The following is a 17,336-nucleotide window of genomic DNA, read 5'->3' on the forward strand; positions in this document are numbered from 1 at the left end:
AGACCAAAGTAGTAATAAACCTTAGTTAAGACACTAGTCTCACAGAGACCAAAACAGATGGGGTGTTTGGGTGCTCTTATTCAAGTCAAAGACTTTCTGCTCAGTTGATATGACTGAATTAAGGAAGGTATGCCTTAACAAACTCAATTCACCTGGCTTTTTTGTTTTTTTCTTAGATCACATTTGTCTATTAAATTTAGCAGGTTCCTGTTCATTGGGTTAAGCTTCATTGACCTGTTCCAGTCACCATGGAAAGACATGACAGGAGTAGCCCCAGAGCTGGGACACATCCAGTGTGTGTTGACCCACACATGAACAACTAGAAAACTTGTCCAATGTCTTTCTTTTCTGTCTTTATGTGTCAGATTTTTACATGCATTAGATTTCTTTCATTGCGCGAAATACAAGTCTTTACATCCCTATTCTTTTAGTTTTTCACCTTCAACAGCCACCTTTCATACCAGGCATTATAGAAAAACGAGAGATGTAAATTTAGAAAAAGTACTGAAAACATAATCGATTTTTGGAACACTGAGGCAAATATCAGTGCTCAGGATAAAGTAAATGCTCTTTGACCAACAGAATTGTAAGAGTGAGACATTTTGCCCTGTGCCGTGTGCTTGTGTTTGATTTTTTACTTGAATTTACTTGAATATAATACAGAGATTGATGAGCATTATGTTTGATTATTAATTTTTCAAGTCTTATAAAGTATACATTTTCAAAAGTTGCTTCTGCGAATATAAAAAATATTTCTCTCCATCTTCATTCTTCCTTTGTTGCAATTAGTCCACTGCATGAAATAGGCCCAAATAGCAAGCAAGAGGAAAATGGAAACAATACCTGTTGAGCTTTCTGCGAAAATTCTCCAGTGTGATCATAAATATTCTCATTCACACAAGGCTTAGTTTATCCTCATATCTGAGCCCTAGACATCAATCAGCTCTCACAAGTTTTTTTTTTTTTTTTTCTGCAGCATATTAGTTTGGTCTTTGAAGAACAAGTCAGGAACAGCTGACATGAGGCCATTGTTCAGATACAACCCAGATTGTGGACATGTGCTTCTGATTTGACTCCGAAATCCATTTTTGACACTGCAGAGATACGTGATCCTAACAACAGTGCTCGTCAAAAACCAGACAAGAGTCCAAAAGTCTTATGAGTGCATCACCACAAAAGACCTACAACAACTTTTAATGCTTCAATGTCGCACAGTGTCTTTGTCAAAGGGTTTTTGACAGATAATAGCTGTCACGGTGTACTCTGGGTAGTTGCTGTCTTCTATCCCATTAATCTTAACCTCAACCCATCCATTTGGCATGCCTGTCTGTAAAGTTCCCTCTGCTTCTGTGCTTACATGCTTGTTTCACAGGGCGGTGTCATGCTGCTGTCCAGGACAATGTGATTTTCTTGTTTCTCTCCACTGTGCTCTTCTCCATCCTTTCCTCCTCCATCCTGTCCTGCTTCCATACTTACTAACTCTTGGTTACAGTTGAGCGGGCTGGTTTTAGATGACAGCGGGCTCAGACTGCTCCCTGAGGCAACAGCAGACCTCTCCATGTGATTCCTCCTCTGGTGGTATAAGCCTGTGAGCTGCCCATCACCTTCTAAGCTCCTGGCTGCTGAGCTCTCTCCTCCTACCTGAGAGTTGCTGGGACTGACAGATTGCTGGGCCAAGAATGGTGACTGCAGGATCGCCAGTGGAGACTTAGCTTCCTGTGTTGTGGAGCTAGTGGGTGGAGAAATGCTAGAAACAATATCATCAGAGAGGAGTTGCGCAAGCTTGGCTGAGCCACCAGAGGCTGGGGTTGCCACAGGTTTCATTACTGCCATAAGCACATCGTCGTTGGATCCAATGAAGTCGACCTTGAGAGCTGCTGTTCTCTGAGGGCTGCTATATTCTTGCAAGATGTTGTCATAGGTCACTCCAAGGTTTTCAGCACTATGTGGCATCAAACCCATATCTCCAGCTCCACTTTCTTGCGGGCTGGACACAAACTCATACAAACCCTCTTTGATTATACTCATTGGCTTGATGGTGTCAGAGCCCCTGTTTACCTCCATGGTACTGATCTGACTTAGATCCAAGGGAGGGGGGATACGCTGCTGTCTAGCAGCTGTTTGACCTTCAGCACTCAGGGGAAGAGAGCTTCTTCCTCCACTTTCCTCACCAGCCAGGTTAGGTGAAGTATTCCGGGCTTGTGTAGAGGTCAGTGGTTTCATCTCCATTTCCATCTTTATTTTGTTGTCCTGTTGTTCCTGGATGGCTGCTTTCTTATTGTAAGCATCTTCCAGCCTCTTTACACTGAGGTGTTCAGGGGTAGTTTTGGTGGTGGCGAGCTTGACCCGTTCAGGTGAGCCAAGCTGAGCCACTTCATGGTAACAAGAGTGTGGAGACCTGCCTGGGCTACTCACCTTTGCATTGGAGTAGTGTTTGTGGTAGCTCCACCGGCTTGGCGACAGGTTATTATCCACGGGACACTTGTTGTCCTCTTTCTTTTCCACCAACACATCTGTGAGCTCCATATTACGTGCAAAAGCATCCTTTAGATTAATAGAAATAATGCTCCCACTTCGCTTGGCTCTCTCAAGTGCTTCCCTCCTCTTGATGGCCTTCTCTTGCCTCTTCTGCTCTCGGTAGAACTCAGAGAAGTTGTTAACAATGATTGGGATGGGAAGGGCAATGACCAACACACCTGCTATACAACAGAGTCCTCCCACAATCTTGCCCAGCAGGGTTTGAGGATAGATGTCTCCATAACCAACAGTGGTCATAGTAATGGTAGCCCACCAGAAGGAGGCGGGGATACTGGTGAATTTGGTGGCATCTTCATCTTTCTCAGCAAAGAACACCAAACTAGAAAAGATCATAATGCCCATGGCTAAGAAGAGGATTAGCAGACCCAGCTCATTGTAGCTCCTTCGCAAAGTGAAACCTAAAGACTGGAGTCCTGTTGAGTGCCTAGCCAGTTTCAGGATCCTCAGGATCCTCATAATTCGGAAGATCTGGACCACACGGCGCACATTCTGGAACTGCATCACATTCTTGTTGGACTCAGTTAGGCAGAGGGTCACATAGTAAGGCAGTATAGCCAGCAAATCAATAATGTTGAGAGGTGCTTTGATGAAATCCCACTTGTTGGGTGCTGAGAGAAGGCGCAGCACATACTCCATTGTGAACCAGGCAATGCAGACAGCTTCTACGTGGGCTAGACTGGGGTTGTCATTGAACTGCCCAAATTCATCCACCACCTGCAGCTCTGGGAGGGTGTTCAGAGACAATGAGATGGTGGAAATGATGATGAAGAGGATGGAGATCATGGCCAGGACCTAAAGAGAAAGATAGCATTTGGGTCAATGCATTTTCAGAGCATATTTATAATATTTCATAACTTGGCCAGTCACATGTGCTTGTATTCATTGTAGAAAGAAGACTAACATAATCAAAGTTGGCATTGTGCTTTACTTTCTCGCCTAATGACGTAAAAAGTAGAGTCATGTTCTCTCTGGTAACCTGAAAATGAGAGCGTCTCAGACAAAGGTTCTAAGGGCTGGTGTTCTCATAACTGACAAAAGTTAGTTAGAAGAATAACTTCTTTTAAAGAGCGTCAGTTTATGATGACTCCCTGTGGTAAGATAACATCCTTTCAATGAAGCCCTGGTTTTCTCATTTGCTGTTTTGCTTTTTGTTAATTATGAACCTTGTGTTAATGCCACCATGACAAAGACTCTTTTGACCTCAAGGACAGTCTTATTATAAGCCAAACCACCATTATTTCTCTAATCAAACCAAATGACTATCCTTCAGAGTTCACTGCATTTTTATTATTGTGTTCATGACAACCAAATTTTAGCCCTCCTGCTGCTCGTAGACTTCTATCTGTTGTATCTGAGGGCAATGGCCAAAGTGGTTGTTTAATGTGGAGGATATATTAGGTGATATAGTTCTTTTGTCAATGGAGGAATGCTTACAGGCTGAGAAATAACCGTAATGATACCAAAACAACAATACGAAAACTATCACTCATATGTGTCAAAATGTAAATCACCACGAGTCAAGAAATTGGATTCCTCCAAAGAAAGTCAACAAAAATGTAAGAGCTCTTAAGATGATAATGAAGGAGCAAAATAAATTGATTTTTTTTTTCTCTATTTGTATTGCATTAAATATTAAGTATTTGAATCAATAGTTTAATAATCTGAGAGGTTCAGACGGGAAATCAACCTTCGGTGGAAATAAAAATGTGCTGAAGCTATCTGAACTCTCTGAACTGTCTGTGACCTTCGTGTGTGAGTTTGCATTGTGCTTCATAAAATAGTAGTAGTAAAAATAGCATTTTTCTTATTATTATTTATTATTAATTTTATTAATAATTATTATTATTTTATTATTATCATTATAAAAATGTATATACAATTGTAAAATAATATGAACAGAAAACGCTGAAGAAAAGTACAAATAACTCCAAAATTACACAAGTTCTGTGCTTTAGTAGATTTACTTGCCACAACTATATATTTTTTTAACCACTAGGTTCATGACTGCTCATGATGTAAAATGAACAAACTGAAATAGACACATTCCTTCTATAGCACCCCCACCCCCAACCACCACCCATCTCTATCTTCCATCCTACTTCTTGCCTATTCAATTCACTGAGGGGATTCAACAACACTGGCAACAGCAAAGTTTAATGTCTGAGCCAAGTCAGGTAGCTGCGGCATGTGTGGCCTGAGTCTTCTGTCTTTAGCCCTCACTAGGACATTTCAGGATAATTATAATAGGATTGTGTTGCTATCTATAGAAAGGACAGAGTGAGGTTAGAAGTGGTTACTCAGTCTTTCCTTCTCCATCAAGAAGAATCAGGCAATTGTTGAACGCCCCCAAGAAAAGCTTTACAGCAAAATAAGTAAACAAATCACTAAAACAGATGAGTGATCGAAGGTCAGGACATCTCCAAAAGGGATACGTATACAGCTGGTCCCTGTGATGAACATCACTGGTGATTTGCGTCATTTTTATATTCTTCAAACCATCATGGACCCTGTGGATTGGATCACTCCCTTCTCCATTAATTTATCTGGCTTTTCCTTCAATTTGTCAGCTGTCTGGGTGGATGTTCTGTATATGAGGCCCCCTCCTCCACAAATAAGTAGAGGTCAAGTGCTCAGGACACGGTAACTGAAATCCAAATATTGTTGGATTCATTCATTCGTTCATTTTCTGCCACTTATTCTTTTCTGACTCACAGGGGGTGCTGGAGCCAATCCCAGCTCACATTGGGGGAGGGCAGGTTACATCCTGGACAGGTCAAGTCTTTCTCTATCTGCTATAACATAAACAGCACATTAGCATCATCTAAAGAAAAGCATCTTCTCTTGACATGTTTTGTTACATTAGACTATGAGATGTAGATCTATGGTGTGAGCTCACTTCTAGCTCATCCAATATCCATCCATCTTCTACTGCTTTTCTGTTTCCGGGTGGCACCTCACATTGGGAACCTGGACAGGTCGCCAGCAATATATATGACACAATTTACAAATATAACATTAATTGGTATTCAGTTATTAATAGAATTAAATTGTTATGGTAACGAGGAACATTGATACAATTCCCATTTGTATGATTTTTGTTTGGGTGCAGCACGGCAGCATAGTGTTTAGTGCTGTTGCCCCACAACAAGAAGGTCGCAAGTTTGGTTCACTGGCCTGCAGTTTCCTCCGGGTACTCCGGTTTCCACCCACCGTCCAAAGACATGCATGTTTAGGTTAACTGGTGACTTTAAATTGCCTTTAGGTCTGAGTGTGAGTGTGATTGGTTGTTTGTTTGTCTCTATGTGTTGACCCTGCCAACGCATATGCTCAAAACATGTGTGCTTCTTTTTCTGTCCAGAAATGTGAGTTTTTCCTTTGGGCACCTATCTCTACTCCAACCTATCAAACTGTTGACTAGTAGGTTTGTGTACAATGCAGAGGAAGCTCTGACTTGATCTAAAATCCTTTATGTCCTACTTCCTACACCACATTTTTCTAGCATCATAAATAGTCTTCCTGTGTCTCAAACACAACTCAAACTTAGCATGACTCCTGGACAGACCATCAACAAAAGAGAATTTTACACGTGCAACTACTGTGAATAAAGGAACTACATCACAACAGTTACTTTCTGAAAAGACCTAATCAGCCACTATAAAACTTTGGGTTTGCCATCATAAAGATAGTAGACACATGATTCAACAGTTCAACGGTTTAAGTGAGTGAAACTGATAAGTCTCCAACTTCCAAGGTCTGTAAGAGTTTCCCAGGTTGAATCTCAGTACACTTTCAAGGACTACTGAAAATGTTGTGGAAGATAACCTACACATTGAGTCAGTAAGATAGCCAGCTTTTCAAAATATCTTGAAATATTGAGAATTTCCAAAGTTGTTGCTCTCTGTCCCATTTCATTCCAATGTTGTGAATCAAAATCACATTTGTAATGTCAATCATTGCGGATCAAATTGCACAAAAAGTAGAAATATTAAAAGATGCACCAGAATGTTCCTAATCTGTTTCAATTCATCATTGTCATTTAATCGTGGCACTGTTGCATTTTTATTGCGCAATATCAACTATCCCTGAGGCTCCAGAGTTCCTGTGAAATGATGTGGAGAGGTTGTCTTATTTCCGGTGAGGGGCCAGCTGTCCTCTCAGAGTCAGGTCAAAGGATATTACAGCATTACACAGTGCGCAGTATGCCTGCTGCTTAATAATCCTCATTCAGTCTGACCAACAATTGTTCAGGCAAAACTGTCTTTCTAGACAAAAGTGAAGAAGCAAGCAAGAAAAATTTAACAGGATAGAAAGATGGGAAAACTATGGAGAAGACTGTAAATGGAAAGAGAGAGAGAAGGAAAGGGAAGTAGAGGGCAAGTGTATCAAAGTATGTCCACCCTGCAGTGTCTTAATGGCTTAATGGCTGCCAAATGCTGTGACCTTGGCACCCAGAGCAGATTTAAAGCAGTACCAAGAACACACAAGCTGCTTTACAAGCTATACAGTGAGCAAAGAATTAATGGAGCCTCCACATTTAGGATTCAAATAATCAATAACACTTTGACTTCATAGCACAGCAAGTAGCAAACAGAGAAATGAACTTGACTCTGAGAAAGATTTTATCAAAGTCAAGACTTGTTCTTCAGAGAGACATTACAGTTCAGCAAAATCTGTAACATTGTTTTGTGAGTATAAACACAATTGAGACAGATAGATAGATAGATAGAATACCTGAAGTGGCTCAAGTTTTTGTTAAATAGAAAACATTTGGATGGACAAAGGTATAAAAACATGTGGAACAGGAGCAAATGAAAGAAACAGACAGAGACACAGAAAAAGAACTGAATGAATCAGTGGATAAAGTGACTCGGCAGAGAAACTCAAGCCCTGATCAATATGTGCAGGTATTTCTGGAACAACAGGCGCAGGATCTGGTGGACAACAGCTGTTGATGCAGAGGTCAACTCAGTTGATTAAAAAAGCATCTGCTTTCTGCGGTCCTATTGTTTTCATCTGTTGTTCCTTTAAACTCGCTCTGATGTTCATTCAGCTCTCATGGCTGACAACAGGGGCACATTGTTGATGGTGACCCTCATGCAAACTCTTTCAGTACATTTGTACTGGCATTGTGTACTTGTGACTGTGGGTATCCCTAACAAAACCTTTTAGCACCTAACAACATCAACACACCCCAGATCATTTTAGCTCCCTGTTGATGTGGCCATTATGATGATGGCTGGATAACTTACACAGTGCACACAACCACTCAAACATGCTTGATATTTCCATTGTGTTGTTCTATCTGTGTGATGACTTCCTTTAATGCTGCACCAAACTTAAGATGCAGGCTAAGCACAGGAAATGTGAGCTGCCCTTTAGAGTGAAGACAACATGAAAGAGATGAGAACTCTGTTTATATTCAGCTTGCATGTTCTCCCCATGTCAGTGTGGGTTTCCTCTGGTTTCCTCCCACAGTCCAAAGACATGTTTATTTTCATTGATGACTCTTAAGCTGAATGAGTGTGAGTGTGAGTGGTTGTTGGTCTCTGTCTGTCTCTGTGTGTTGGCCCTGTGATGGACTGGCGACCTGTCCAGGGTGTACCCTGCCCTCACCCAATGTGAGCTGGGATTGGCTCCAGCACCCCACGACCCAGAAACGGATAAGGGGTAGAAGATGAATGAATGAATGAACGCATTTGCATATATACACACACGCAAAGACAGAGAAGAGCTGCAGAGCGAATAAAGACAGAAAGGCAAAGTATCACAGAATCACAGTAATAAGTCCAAAAAGAGCATTTCCATGTTCTGAAAGAAACCTGGAAAACCTGGAACCTGGAATTAAGATTAAGAAAAAAAACTAGGCAAGTAATCAGGATAGGTTTTTGGAATACTGCAGGTCAAGGACAAGAGCTTCAGGCTAAATGCAGATCCTGACCATATTGCACATAGAGTATGAATCCAGCTTGTGGTCATCACTAAGTCACCTGCACCCAGCTGTGATACAGTCATGATGCCGCAGCAGTGACTCATCTACAGAGACATTCAGTCAAAAGGTCAGCTATAATGAACGTGCAAGAAGCTCTATTATTAAGTCCTCCGATAAAGAAGAAACTATTAGTGAATATCACTAGTGTCTCCCCTAAACATAAGAAAGAACCAAGAAAGAAACAGGAAGTCAGGCAGGAATCATGTAAGCTGTGGTACCTTCACACATGGACACTCAGGCCAATAAAAGATTTACAGCCAACATGACAAACTTCACTGTAGATGGTGAACCACTTAGGATCAGCCTCTCTCCTGCTGGAGAGGTTCATCATTGTCCTCCAAATGAAAGCCTTCAGTACCGAGAGTGGCAGTACATTAGTGAATGCAAACCATTCTGAAGGCAGACTCAGCTACTCACTGCTGCCTGTACAAAGCTAACAGAGACACTTTACGCACACACACACACACACACACACACACACACACATATATATATATATACAATATTAATGTTGTTGACAGTGTGAATGAAAATTTGTTCAGAGCCTGAGAATAGCTGAGAGCATTGCTCTGTGGGCTAAACACCTGAATGCTTTCACAGCATTACCATAGAACATAGACCTGATTCAAAATCAAAGAACATGGACATCTCACTTTAGATTGCGAAGTAACACTAATCTTATAATTTAACTATATTCTATACATCTCTCTCTCTCTGACTCTGTCATTATCATTGACTGTACACAAAATAAAAATATGACATGAACTCTAAAAAATTGTGAACAAAAACTCTGTTTGATGAGTTCTATCATTGTTAGAATTTTCATAAACATGCTTTAAACATATGGTTGAGCTTATGCTTGTGTTGACTGCCTGTCCTCAGCTGTGTGTTGTAGAATCTGTCTGTTCTCACATCTCATGAATATGTTGGTTAGAAATGAGAAAAAGCACTATGGCATCAGATTTCAATTTTACTATAGATTAAATTCACCCTCATTTGAATCCAAATCTTGGAACCTGTAAAAAGATTTTAATGAAGGCAGCTCCACCATTAATTTTTCATGTTGATTGGTGGTTCTATTGTTGTAAGAGATTCCACTGTATTTGTATCAGACAGAATTCTACTTTATCATGACATTTTGAGCTCAAAAAAGAGATCAGCTCTTCTTCATTGATGAAAGGGAAATGCATGCTTTTTGTTTTGTTTGGTGAATAACAAAAAAAGTTCAATGTAAGCAGAAAACTCAGAAATGCCTAATGCAGAGTAAAGAAGTAGATATAGTTATGACGATTGACCTAACAACTCTCCTAACAAACTTTCCTTCTGAGGTGCAGAGAATCTTTTTTCCACCTCTGGCAATGAGATGCCGAGAAAAAAGATGCTGAAAACCTGAGCCACGTGTGGACGGAAACATTAGACCTGTCAGCTATGGACCGGTGGTACATGAAACTGTGAGTGTATGTGTATACTTGGGGCAAACAAGCACTGTTTGCACGGAGCAGCAGTCATGCAACATGTCCCTCTAGAAACTCAAGGTTTTCTCTGGTCCCAGGAAACATCTCTTGAGCTGAATCTCATTCCTTAATGATTGGCAGCTTTTTTCTGTAATTGCGTTAAATGAGTATGTGCGGTTATTAATGACATCAGATCTGTTTGTCATTATTTGAACCTAATGGTTCAAACAGACCAGTGAAAGATTTCTCAGTGGTCAGCTTTGGATAACACATTTTAATTATAGTTGGCTGAGGTAAGTCCACTGCCTCGCTCTGTCCCTCTCCTGCTCCTTCCACCTGCAGCTCCCCCCTTCCTCATCCCTCCCTGCTGCAGGTCAGACAGTGGACAGGACAGACTATCCAACCTGCCAACAGTTAGGCTATTTACAGCAGCAGCAGTCCTGGTGAAAACCCCAAAGGAGATTAAACCATACTCCTAAGTCATTCTGCATGTGTGTGTGTGTGTGTGTGTGTCTGTGAACCGAGGGCAATGCATGACAATATGCTACCACAACTTGCTAAAATTCTATTTCAAACGAGAGTATGCATGTGTGTGTGGTTTGTGTTATTTTGCGTTACCAGGTGTCTTGTTTTTTATGTTGAGTCTGTGACAGTATTAAATACATTTGACAGATTTCCTGAAAAAAAAAAAATGAATGAAACAGTCTGGTTTGTCTGTGCGTGTATGTATGTATGTCATTTCATGACAAAAATGGTGCAAAGAGAACATGTAAAAAATGTAATCAAAGCCAAAACTGAGAAGATTACACCGATTATGTAGTGTATGCAGCTAATCTCTATTATTGGAACATTTAATACTCATGTTATCCAATAAAATTCATCACTATTATGGACAGTTGCCCATGTGGATCCTGTGTGTGATTGCATGCCCACATGTACACATTACATGTACAGATCATTGATCGTATAACGTGTAGATGTTATATCAGCTGTGTCCCAGTTCACTGGCCACTCCTTCTGCAGACCCCGGTCTACAAAGATGTGATCTACTGAAAAATTTTCAATTTTGCCTCCCCAGTTTTGCTTGTCCTTCCTGATGTGTCACAAAGTAGATCTTTTCTGCCTAGCTTTGGAGGCCCACCAAAAGCCGTCTGAAGAAGTAGGACAGCCTAGATGCTCCTGTAACAAGTATCAGACACATAACTGGGAGACAGTTAATATGGACACAAAATGTACTCAGAGTTATTCTACCATACGGTTAACAAGTCTTTCACCCCCTCATGGGCTCATCTGATCAAAAAGCTTTTGTCCTGCTGCTGCAGTCACATTGGGTCACATCAGAACCTGAACCAGTCAAGATGACTGGACAGAACAAGAGCTGAGAAAGTGATAGTGAGAGTTTCCGGTTAGTTCCGATATTAACAAATACAGATAATTTTGTGTTGAAATTGAACCCAATTATGACAAATAAATCTCAAGGCACTTTTAATATTTAGCGGGTCTGGACCAAGCTCTTCATTTGAATTTGTTGTATGAAGTCAGCATATGCTGGAGTCTAAGCAGAATATTCTCATAGGACAAAATTTCATCCTTGCCTCATCCTGATGTGCTCCACAGAATGTGAGCCGCTGTTTTTACAGTGCAGGGGGAGGGGGATTCATGCACAATCATCCATCCTTCCATTCATCCACTGATGTACTATTGTTAATATTTGAGGGAACTGGGAGCAAAGCAGAAGGACTGTGGCCGTGCAGTACTTTGCGTAGTTACCTTTCATTCTACACTGCTATGTCCTGGCTAGCCAATCAGAAACACCCAAGACAGTTGTCTCATGCCATGAGTCTGTAACTGGCACTGTGTTGTTGTCTACAGCCCATGATGTGCAGGCGACAGTTAACATGAGCTTCCTGTTTGTTCTGTGATGATTGTCTAAGAGCACAGCTTTGCTCGTGCAGTGCTCTTCAGCACCACTGGCAACTTGCACTGATTTGAAGTGCTACCACATTGGCCTTCAACATAATACAAAACATGTTCTTCACAAAACGGCTGCAATGGCAAAACAACGCACAAAGAATGTATCGACAAAGTTGAAATTCACGGTTCACGATGAGCAGCTGACTCACATTATCCAAATATCCTCTTACATCTGGAGGAGGATGTCATATCAACCTGACAAGTTGTCACTGTTTCTGTATTGACTACAGGATAAGTTGTGCTCTTGCCTCACACCAGGTTGTCACACCAGGCTGACTAAATTCACTCAGTCACAGTCATCTGACTCTTTCATTGTGACTAAGGGGATGTAACTTCAGCCACAGGGAGATCAGACCATAAATGAGTCAGTCCAGCCATTTCAGCCCAGATTTGAGCTCGGGAGGATCTAAGGCTGAGGCTCACGCCCCTCCTCTTGCTGGTGGGAGGCACTGAGACTTGATCACTCTTCACTCCAGCCAACTGTTAACAGGGGATCAGGGGATTTCTCACCTTCAAACGCTTGCTTTTGCTGTTCTATCTGTTCTTTGTGTGAAATTTTCTAAAACACTCATAGATTAGTAAATAGAAAACAAACAAGACTGACCTAGACAAGGCCCATATTCCCCACAGAATGTTTGGAAAAGTGGAACTAGACTTAGGGTCTGAAAGGAGAACCCAGTGTATTTTCTATAATGACCACCATGAGGGGGACGCCACTGGTTGTAAAAAGAAGTCAGATTGAAGTCTATGTGAAAGGGGTTATATTCTCAGTTGATTTATCAGCTCACTAAACATTTTCCTAATGAGTTTATGGTCTCACAGTGCAGAAAGGGTCAGATTCAACCCTCACTCATTTTCAGCTTCACCTTTCTTTCCAAATATGGTTTTTACTTATTTCAAAAAGCAATGTGGAACATCAAGTGCACGCTGTAAATGGACAAAAGCACACTGATTACCTCACTTTAAATCCATACTTGACTGATTCAGAGAATAAAAGATGACATGTTTTCATCAGGAGACAGGTCTTTACTCTCAGAATAATCCTCTGAGCTCCAAAACACTGAGGGGAAATATGTATGTGGCAAAAACATTGTGAGCTTCCTTTTCTAAAATTTTATATGAAATGTGTAGTTTGTGAAGACAACTTACACACTTTTCAGCATTGTGAGCAAACAAACTAAATTCCATTAACCTCAATTGTGTCTGGTAGAAGGTAAGAAATCTCGCAGATTATGAAAGTGAGAAGGAGCTGTGGACTGCTCAGAGTCTCTATACTCTGAACAGGGACTGTAGTCTTTCTAAAGGCGTATGAAGTTTGCACAAGTCTGGTGAAATCACTTTAATTTCATGTAAATAACATAACTAAACCATCCCAAGTAAAATTTTGTTTTCACTTCTTGAAAGACTTGCAGAAATATTACCATTAACATTGGCATGTTTATTTTTTATGAAATAATAATGATTTTAGATGAAAATACTGATCTACATCTCTGATAAATAGTGGATAAAATGTGATTTATTTAATGTAAATGTGAAATCTAAATATTAAATGCTGAATGTCAGCATTTAGTTTTAATTTTTTTTTTATACAAACATTAATACATGTTCAGAGGAAATGTAAATATTATATGTAATCTTACTCTAAATATAGTCATCTTACTCTAAATCAAAATGCTCAATCAAAATATTAGTGAAAGTAAATACCTATTATACAGATAAAAATCTGATTTGAACTACCAAAACGCAACAATTCATGCTTACTTTTCTGTACAAAAAAAAACACAAAGATGTATTTTTGTCTCCAGTGCAAACAGTTCTCATCTACTGTTTTCACAAAAAAAAAAAAAAAAAAAAAATATATATATATATATATATATATATATATAGTGACATAACAGCTTATCACCAACTGTAAGAGTTCTGAGCATTGATTGACTGTGAGTATTGGGAAAAGCTTTTATTCTGGCACTTCTACTAACCAGCAAGGTGAATTGTTCACTGTTTCACATTTACAGTAGATTTAACTCTCTGATGTTATCAATAAATTACTGTTACTTTTAAAATCCAGAGATAAACCTAACATTTAGCAACTGCAGCAGGCAATATCTAGATTTAGCATTTAACAAGTGTAGATTTATCATAATTAAATATATATATATATCCTAAAGTTCAGTGATATAATAAAGCATGTGCTTTTATTCACTGATCGTAGCGTCAGGGTGAAACATAGGATACTTTCTACAAAGCCAAATAATTGAATAAGTGGTATTAGTCACATTTGGCTGAGTTCCACTCTGTGAATAACAACCATGTGGTCTATCTTTATCAAATCTCCAAAGACTTTATTTTTAAGCTAAAAGAAATCATAAAATATATTCATCCAACCATGATCCATCATGATCATCCTGCCAGCAACAGGGGTCATTTCCAAAATTTAAAAGTTGAAAATGCACTTTAACTTTAATGAAAGCAGGACTGAATGCAGATCCAACTTTGATCAACTTTCCTCTGACACACACTTTTCTGAGAAAGTGTTTAAACAGGCCTCATAAAAGCCATGTGAAGAAGCAGGACATTGGGATCTATGACCATGTACAGTAATCTGATAAGCTGCTTTCACCCTAAATGTGATCATATACTGCATGTGTGGCTTTCTGACTTTTAGCTGCTGTGCATCAAGCTTTAAACTCCACACACCCAGTTTGTAATGTTCATGTTGTAGATTTGTAAAGGAAAACTTATGCTGGGGTAGCTGTGCTGGCAGCAGGGTCCTTTCTGCAGTTTAGCCAGAGTGTAGTTACCTTAGCAGCCACAGAGGAGCTGGGTTTCTCCAGCAGGTCCCACAGCTTCTGCCTCTTGTCAGGGCAGCAACCATGGTCCTCCTCCTCCCCCTCATTCTCCCTCAGCATCTCCGCCTCCCTCCGCAGCTCCTCGCTCATCTGCTCCTTCTTCTGGTGGTACCTGGCCTGGCAGCAGGACTCCAGGTAGATCTCATCGATACCCCAATAGTCCAGCTCCTGGCCAAAGGACAGGGCGCACATCTCCTCCATCATGTGCAGCTTCCCCGTCCGGTAGAAGTTGAGGATGGAGGAGAAGGCCACTGGGTGCCGGTCGAAGAAGTACTCGTTCTCAGTGAGGGTGTAGTCATCGCAAATCTCCAGCAGTGACTCGTGGGTATTGCAGTCTCTTAGCCGCCCCAGACGTGTCCTAGGCAGCCGGTCCAGTGTTCTCCACAGGACTTCATGTATGAGACCTCCGACGTTGAGTCTGACCCGCCGGGATCGGGTCTTGACACGGATGATGTCTATCGGCTCCGGTGGGAGCACAGGGGCCGCGGGGGCGCAGGGCGTGACTTTAGGTGCGCTGAAAGGCACTCTGTCGGTCATGTTGGCTCTGTGTGCCGCTGTCTCACTGGGGGTTCAGGGTTAGGGAGTTCGTGAGGCTCAGGGATTGTGGTGGTGGTTGGTCAGGGAAAGGTCCTCTGTTCAGACCACCGAGCTCAGGATCAGGGTTAGATCCATGGCTGAAAAACAAGACATGACACAGGTCTGACCAGGGCACATGTTCAAGGCAAAAAGCAACGGATTGCTGGTAAAATATGTTTTTTATTGAGTTAATTCAGGACAGAATTAGTACAAATGACAAATGACTCCCTTTTGGTACCGGGATCCCATTCCCAGTCTTTTCCTCTGAGAGCGACAATAGTCACTTAATTACTTAATTACTACAAATGTGTTCATGTGTATGACTTTCTCTGGCTGATGAGGAAGAACGGCTCAGTGCAGGGTCCTGATTTAATCTGGGCGTGCCTATTCAGTGTTTAAAATGGAGGTGGGTGGCACTGACTAAATCTGATAATCTGCTGAAGTGGTATCATCAGTGTCATGAGTGCTCAGTTTATCTTACAGACATATGGAATGTGGTTAGCATTATCAGGAAGCAATGTGTTTATAGTTTTTTTAATTTTTAGATCCATTGAAACTGTTTTCCAATAGCCTTGTGTTATGACAACTGCTTTTAATAAAGTCAGGAAAATTGATGGAATCAAACTGCATTTCTTCCGGGAAGCCTTTTTCCTGATGCTCAATAAAGGCTTATGTTGCCATTTGAAGTCCTCTGACTGCGGGCCCTTTATCTGATTGTGTAATGGAGTTCCACAAATCCCAGTCGTGGCATTAGGCTTCGTCTCCCCTGGCTCAAGTCTGCCTCAGTTAATTATAGGCAGTCTATCTCCTCCTGGGACACTCATGGGGCACATGGCTATGTCAGAAACCAAGCTACGTCACCCCTATACATCAGACCTAACCAGATCTTCGCCCCACAGTGAATGATATGATCACTACTTGTCAGTAATTATTGTGTAACAGGTAACACCTTCTGTAATCACACCAGAACAGATGAGCTGCAGACAAAAGTTGATTCTTTTATTTCTAACTGTTATCAGGAGACTTTTTACTCCTGAGATGGAGCACAGTCGGAAGGAAACCTGCACCAGTCCAGATCAAGCAGCTGCCAACTCTGTTCCGCAGATTCGGACTTTAAATCCAGTCCACCTACCTCTGAAACTGCTGCTATCCCGGAAAAGGCGAACTCTTTTCAGTCCAGTAGGTCCCACCATAGCACCCACTGAGTTATCCGAGCCGCTTCACCTCCCCTCCTGCCGCTGATTCACGAAGCCCCCCGAGAGCATCACCAGCACCACTTGAGATCCGCATCTCGGCCGAAGAGAGTCAGATCAGAAGAGGAAGAGAGTCATGTGGACACACAGCAGGTACAGGGCGAGGTGTATGAACCGGCTGGCCCGGGAGAGATACCAGCCCCAAGGACACAAGACTAAAGGGATGAGGGAGGGGGGGTAATTGGATTGGGCCGTAGCACCAAGGACAGCTCCAGATCAACAGCTTGCCTCCGCCTCAACTCCTGCTGCTCCTGCTCACATGTTCCTCTCCTCTTCCCTCCTTTTCTCCTCTAATCTTCTCTTCTCTTTTGGGGGTTCACTCATGTAACTGTTCGAATTTTGAAAAATAGCTTTGAGGAAGTCTCTGTGTTTATTTTATTGCTGTCCTTACTAAAGCGCAGTTTAACTGATCATTATCAGATCAAAATCATGATCTATTCAAATATGTATTGATTGAAAAGTCTCTTAGCCAATGACAGTCAGTCCCGGACCTCTCTGTAGCTCACAACAGCCCCTTTAGAAATGGTGGACAGAGAGTCATGGCCACAGCAGCACTCACACAGAAAATATCCTCTACAGCTGAGAAATTGTCACGCTGAATATTTTCAGATTTTTTGATCACATTCAGACAGGCGGTTGATCAGGTCTGTCTCCCTTGACTGGTCAGGGGGAGGACGGTTTACATCTGACTGCTACTGTCCTC

At 41.4% G+C, this 17,336-nt stretch overlaps 1 protein-coding gene across 1 annotated transcript; it reads right to left on the reverse strand.

The window, feature by feature from the left end:
• Positions 1-1,353: 1,353 nt before the first annotated feature.
• On the reverse strand, positions 1,354-15,341 carry LOC115057483 (potassium voltage-gated channel subfamily B member 2-like). Its single transcript, XM_029524629.1, has 2 exons — positions 14,757-15,341; positions 1,354-3,330 (listed from the first exon to the last, which is right to left on the reverse strand). Exons 1-2 carry the CDS (start codon positions 15,339-15,341, stop codon positions 1,354-1,356), a joined length of 2,562 nt encoding a protein of 853 aa, XP_029380489.1.
• Between the last annotated feature and the right edge of the window lie 1,995 nt (positions 15,342-17,336).

This window comes from Echeneis naucrates, chromosome 17 (genome assembly GCF_900963305.1).
Source record: "Echeneis naucrates chromosome 17, fEcheNa1.1, whole genome shotgun sequence".
Classification (NCBI taxonomy): domain Eukaryota; kingdom Metazoa; phylum Chordata; class Actinopteri; order Carangiformes; family Echeneidae; genus Echeneis; species Echeneis naucrates.

What these genes read in the sequence shown, in the direction of transcription:
- LOC115057483 (XM_029524629.1), bottom strand. Translation starts at nt 15,341, where the DNA reads ATGACCGACAGAGTGCCTTTCAGCGCACCTAAAGTCACGCCCTGCGCC. An exon ending in GCTCCTCTGTGGCTGCTAAG is followed by an intron (nt 3,331 to 14,756) that starts GTAACTACACTC and finishes CTTTCTCTTTAG; the next exon opens with GTCCTGGCCATGATCTCCAT.